The following is a 6,593-nucleotide window of genomic DNA, read 5'->3' as shown; positions in this document are numbered from 1 at the left end:
GCAGGCCCGGCGCGCTGGGGTGCAGGCTCTTCCGCCCCGGGGCAGCAATCGTCACACGTGCGCAGGATGGCGAGATCTGGGTGGGAAAAGAAAAAGTCACAAAAGAAATTTGCTCGCCACCATGCAAGATGGCGGCACTTCGGCATCTCTCTGGTGCCGGTGGTGACCCCGTCAGAGCCCTGGAGAGGCGGCGCGCCCCGGAGGACGCCACCAGCAGCGAGGGACGAGGAGTTGGTGCGAGAGAGCGGGCCCGGCAGCTGGAAAGGACTGAACGCCTTGTTTTTGAAACTGTCAATTCCCTCAACCCCTATTGTGAGGGCTTCATGCAAAACATCTCAGGCCTTTTAAAGTAGGAGCTTGTGAGGCCGCCACAGTTTGAAAAGGAAGGCGGCGCGCCCCGGAGGACGCCACCAGCAGCGAGGGACGAGGAGTTGGTGCGAGAGAGCGGGCCCGGCAGCTGGAAAGGACTGAACGCCTTGTTTTTGAAACTGTCAATTCCCTCAACCCCTATTGTGAGGGCTTCATGCAAAACATCTCAGGCCTTTTAAAGTAGGAGCTTGTGAGGCCGCCACAGTTTGAAAAGGAGCGAGAGAGGAGCGGGGGCCTAGGGCATGGGCGAAGAGTGATAGCTGCGCCCCCTCTTTTTTTTTTTTTTTTTAGTAAAAGAGGGCCTGCCAAACAGGTAAAACGCAGCCCTCCCCCACCTCCTCGATCTGCCCCGCGTCCCCACCCCCAGGCTGGTTTGCAAAATGCCCTTTGGCCTAAGGGAGCAAACCAAAACCAAAGCTAGCAATTAAAAATAGTTCTTCCTCGCAGGGCAGGGGAAAATGCTGGGATAACTGGGGTGACCCGGAGGACTCGCTAAGGTGGATGGCTGTTCCTCCTTGCCAATTTCCTGAGGTTAGCTGATGGAGCCTTTCCCCCCCCCCTAGTTTAGCTCTAGGAAATCCCTATTTTCACACCTTTTCAGCGAGAAGTTATTTTCAAGGTGAAGCAAAACTCACGTTTTCTCTGTTGTAGATTTTTTTTTAATTTTTTTAACCAGGACGATTTTTCTTTTGTTTTCTTTGAAGGAAAAAAAATGCCTTTGAAGAATTAGTTTCTCCTACATCTTTTCCTGCATGCAAACAAAACTATCATTCTCATATCAGCAGAAAATGAATTCTCAATCCAATTCTTGTTTGCCTAGAACTCTGAGGAATTTCTAGACCATTGGAAGTCACCCAGACAGGAGTAAGATAAAAATCCATACACCAGCCCATCTAGTTTGTGTTATTGCTGTTTAGTGGTGGCTCCTTGTTGTTGATTTTCAAATAAACAACCATTATTGAGATTACTCCTCTGTAATCAAGTAAGCCAGTAGAAAGGAACACCCACTCCAAAAAGTAAATACTTGCGGGGGGGGGGGCTGCATTTTCTACAAAGGCAGACAACCTGACTAAGAGAGCGTACATATTGGAAGTCACCCAGACAGGAGTAAGATAAAAATCCATACACCAGCCCATCTAGTTTGTGTTATTGCTGTTTAGTGGTGGCTCCTTGTTGTTGATTTTCAAATAAACAACCATTATTGAGATTACTCCTCTGTAATCAAGTAAGCCAGTAGAAAGGAACACCCACTCCAAAAAGTAAATACTTGCGGGGGGGGGGGGCTGCATTTTCTACAAAGGCAGACAACCTGACTAAGGAAGAGCGTACACACATCTCTTGAAAAAATAATTAAATATTCACAGTCTTCTCAGGAAATTACTTTTATGTAGCACCAAAAATAAGTTTCCCTAAAAAGTCAGAGAAAGAGGCTTTTCCTGTTGCCTGTGAATACTGACTGAGCTCCTTCAGACACAGGAATCACTGGCCCTGTAGCCACAGATCCCCTTCCCCCTCTTAAAATGCTATTCCCTGAAAACATTTAAATGTAAAAATGTAATCTTTCAATGGAGGTAACTTTGTTTTTCTCTCAATGAGGATTAACTTTTTAACAAATGGGACATTTATAGCAGCTTAGAAAAATTTAGATATTGTCATTAATCATAAAACAACCCATATAAATGGTACTGAGAATGATTCCCACAGCAGGATGGGAAAACAGCTAAGGGGCTACCAGGAATTGAAAGAATACCTTGTATTTGCAAGTTCCTGCGTTCTATTGGTACACTCTCCTGACCTAAGCCCCAACTCAGATTTTGCTGTGGTTGGCTGGCCTACGTATGGAAGGACTGTGGGGCAAAATTTGTGATTATTTAATTTCTTTCCTTTTGAATGGCATCACTGTGGAATGGGATGTGTCGGCCTCCATACTGCTTATCCTCCAGCTCTCATAAACTGGAACTATATTGATTCTCTGAGGACTGGAGAGCAAGTGTCCAAGCTGTAGGCTGATATTTTATGTCACAAATTCCATAGGGTGTATTTGTTTTAATTTGTGCTTATTCCATTTTACAGTCTTCCCACACCCAAGATCTGCAGACTTCAAGTATCTTCTCCATTTATAACTGAGGAACAGTGAGTCCAGAGCCAATGATGAAAGGACGGGTCTCAACACAGTAAGCACCGCACTTAGAACTTCCTTGACTTAGCAGTAATTAGAGAGTAAAAGTATGGACTTCCGGTGTATGTGGCGCACCTTGTCACAGATTGATTTTGCAGGACAGTGAGCTGTCCTGCAAATTCTGGATTGCCTTCCAAAGAGGCAAGGACTCAGACTAAGAAGCCAAGTCTGCTTCTTTTGCTCAGCTTTCTGGGGATTTAACTGTAACCTGGACTGGTGTTTGGTATTGTATATAAACACGGATTCAAGGGGAACATCCCTGAATCTTCGCTTTGTCCATCTCTCCCATTCTGATAAAAAGCAACCCAGTGAAGAAGCTACATCTGGCAACATTCAGGAATGAAAGGAGGGAGACACTTCAAAGCATCTGTTTACTCCATCCAAATGTATTCGGATGCAGGTATTCTCAGCCCCTGTCCTTTACAAGAGGAAAACCACAGCGCAGATACAGCAATTGGGGCTGAGACAATATCCCAGAGCTATCTGAAACATTTATAGACAAAAGGAAAATTTCAAAGGGAGTAGGAATTAAAGGGGGGGAGGGATAGACTGAATTTCCATGAGAAATAGTGACATAAATTCATACAGTAAACATCTCATTGGCATTTTGTTTTGCTTTGTGATTTATGATCTATAGATGCAACTTTGTAGTTTCAAGATGGCAAGGAGTTGAGATACATAATCTGTCAGACCAAGGGAGGTGGATCAAAAATTATTAAATTCAACTTTCATTAAAATAACAAGGGATCACTGCTCCACTTTCTGAAATCGGAAACTTTTAGTGCTTGATGGGCCACAAGTTTGTGAAGTTTTCTTGCTATTTAGGAAGAAATTTGCCAGTGTTATGCACAGAGCCTGTCTGGCCTCATCACAAAGTATTCCAATAAAACACTGCACCCCATAAATGCATTTCTTTCAGGCAAAAACATTACAAGTGAAAATGTCAACAAAACCACTCATTCCTATTAACCATCTTTCAATCTGGAATAAGTAGAAATGTATGGAACCAGGAATTTTAAACAGTGTTTTTAATTGAAAATAAAGCTAAAGCATGCTTTTCAACAGTGCAAATTTCCATAATTTTGATTTACTGCTTCATCATAACAACACAGTACACCAGAGTGGCCCTCACCAAGGGCCAGACCCTAGCCATTTGCATGTTGAACTACTTTGATTTTAAGTGCAAATATAGATAGTCACCTCTGATTGTCACTTGCAGTAGAAACTCTCCTGCTCTATACACAGGATGGTCTGAAAACAGAAGTTTAGAGAGATGCATCAAAAGTATAAGGTAATAAAATCCAAGTGCCTGAGTTCTGGTACCAAAAGCCCTGAAATAACTGTTATTTTCATTGGGGTATTACAACTCTGACCCCTCTTTTTCTTTTTCTTGGTTGTATTTACTATGGACACATAGGCCATAAAATATCCTGCTGCTAAGAAAAATATTTTAATTGTTTTGAAAGTTTGAAGAGTCATGTTCAGACCACAAGATAAGCAGGACAATAGTAAGAGTCATCTTATTTAAAACATTTGGGTGAGAACACAAAAAAGGACTTTTCCAATTGCAAGGAGCATCTGTAAAAGTAAAAATCACATCCTTTACCAAAAACAAAAAAGAAAAAGAAAAAAAAAACGATCCCATATTTTTTTTTACTTATTATGTATGAGGCAGCTTCTTATCAGCATTCCATGACTCACATCCCACTCTTTCCACTCAAAAAAATAAAGTTAAGTGCAACTACTCTTGGAGAATGAGGGGAGTAAAAAGAAAAAGACACCCCACAAACAAGAGCTCCAGGAAATTACATTTTGGGCTCACAGAGACTTCTTGCTACTTCACTGTCTGACCATGAAAACTAACAAACTTGCACTGAATTAACAGTTATACTTTCAGGTCTGAAATCTAGTGCATAAACTTAATGGCTCATTGTAATATTTATTATTCAACCTTTTGACATTTATTTATAGCAGTTGAATTGAGGTACCGGCGCATTATTAGCCTTGAAACAGTAAAGTGTTCCAGCTCTACCACCATAACTGAGTTTTACTTGAGTCTTTAGCCTGAAGTAGCCTGTGGTGCGTAAACGAACCCTTCTCCCACCCCACCCCCACCCTGCTCAAAAAAACAAAAAAAACCAGCAATGGAAAAAAAAAAGTAATCCGATTTCTGTCTTCAAAATGGGATAAACCAGGACTCCAAAGGGGGTGTAACACCATTAATGGACTTGTACAAACCATCCTGTGCAGTTTACAACAAAAGGAAGGTAATATGGTTCCAGAAAATATCTTCCCAAACATTTTTCACGAATTAAATTTCCTGAATTTGTGACTAGGTGGAAGAGGTATTGCAGAACCGCCCAGCTGCCATTTCCAGATAGGATGGGCCTTGTGAGGAGGTTGAGAATCCTTAGTGGTGTTTAAGGAATAGGCCGGCCACAAATCCCCATCCTTCCCGATAAGAAGTGACGGTGGACAAGGAAAATTTGCCATGAAATTAAATGGCCTTTTCACTGCTGATGCTACATTGCTGGCTACCTTTTTTCGCCTGTTTAGAGCTGTAAAGTCATCCAGTGTTCCTTCATGTGTCTCAGTTTTACCTGTAGGACGAGGGCTTCTAGCTGATTTCAAATTTGGTTTGAGTGGGGGTGTCTGAAGGACAGGTCGTTTTCCCAGTACTAGTGTCCGGTAATTTTTTCTCACCCTGGCACCAAATTTATATTCCCCATCCTCAGGTTTTGGAGAACCTAAAGTGCAGGAAAGGCCCTGACTCTGAGTCAGTGGGTCTAAGGAAGGAGGTTCTTTCTCAGGGCATGCAAACCCTTCCTTGGCTGTGGTTAAAAAGGTGTCCTCCTCTTTATTTTCAGTCACACTGTAAAACTCACCCTTTGTATCATTGCACTCGCACTTTAGCTTATTTGTAATAAGGTCAGGTTCATATTCTTCATTAGCACTACTGTCTTCTACTTTGATTTTAATATTGTGCAGAAATGGCAATGCCTTGTCGCCTGTGTCAGTGCAGGGATTCTCGGCTTTAGCTGCTGCTGTTGCTGTATGCACTTCGGGATCCGTTTGCGAGGAGGGCAAATCCATAGCAAATTCAGGACAATGAGGGATTTTGGAATCTTTTTCGGAATTTGCTGCTACTCCCGAAGTCTCGTTATTGAAGAACCTAGCAGCTATTGTGTTCTTATCTGCACAGTGTGTAGCAGGAGTTGCTGGTAGGCATTTCCTAGCCTCTCGGAATATTCTTTGTTGTGGAAATGCATTGTTTGTCTTTGGGCTAGGTGAAGAGGCTCCTTCTGCCAGGCAGTTAATTGTCAGGTCAGTTCTCTTTACAGTACTGGAAATTTCAGAGTGTGGGAATGTCATCTCAGATACCCTATCGTTCCTTATCTCTGGGAAGCAACTGCCCAGGCCGGCCGGGCAGTACACCGGAGACGCTTTGGGGGCCCAGGTCTGCAGATTCCACTCCTCGGGTGACTCCGCTTTGACACTGCTCTTGAGGTCGGGAAGTCTGCCGGAGTCCTCGAAAGCAGCGGGTTTGGTTGCGGCGGCGGAGGCCAGATGGTACAAGAAGTTGGCCTGCGCCTGCACTCCGGGCGGCTCGCAGAAGCTGGTGCGCCTGAAACGGATGCTCTGCACTGACACTTGACTGGAACCGGAGCTGGAGTCCGACTCGGTGGACGAGTCCTCCTCCTCCTCCTCCTCTTCCTCCTCCTCCTCCTCCTCTGAGCTGACTTCACTGGAATCCGAGGCCCCACTACCCCCCTCTTCCTCCTCCTCTTCCTCCTCCTCCTCTCCTTCCTCCTCCTCTTCCTCCGAGGACACAGAGTTGCTAGAACTGGACAAACTGGATCCGAAATCTGAGTCGTTGGCTGCATGATCCGAGTAGGAGCTGGACTCGGAGTCGCTGCTGCAACTCTCGGGAAAGCTGCCCGGATGGGGCTGCGGCCGGTGGTGGTGAGGGGGGTGGTGGTGATTCAGCGGAGGAGGCGGCGGCTGGGCCCGGTGGTGGTGGTGGTGGTGGTGGTGATGGTGGTGG

General features: G+C 44.6%; 1 protein-coding gene across 1 annotated transcript in view; it reads right to left on the bottom strand.

Moving 5' to 3' along the window:
- Positions 1-3,554: 3,554 nt before the first annotated feature.
- The window catches only part of Skida1 (SKI/DACH domain containing 1), a 4,504-nt gene continuing 1,465 nt past the window's right edge, over positions 3,555-6,593 (bottom strand). The window contains exon 2 of the mRNA XM_033759663.1: positions 3,555-6,571. Within this exon, the coding sequence (XP_033615554.1) occupies positions 4,853-6,571 (1,719 nt within the window). The 3' untranslated portion in view covers positions 3,555-4,852. The remainder of the gene's footprint in view (positions 6,572-6,593) is intronic.

This window comes from Fukomys damarensis, unplaced genomic scaffold (genome assembly GCF_012274545.1).
Source record: "Fukomys damarensis isolate Sample0158 unplaced genomic scaffold, DMR_v1.0_HiC HiC_scaffold_37, whole genome shotgun sequence".
In the NCBI taxonomy this organism is placed as follows: domain Eukaryota; kingdom Metazoa; phylum Chordata; class Mammalia; order Rodentia; family Bathyergidae; genus Fukomys; species Fukomys damarensis.
This window is presented reverse-complemented; position numbering and strand designations above follow the sequence as displayed.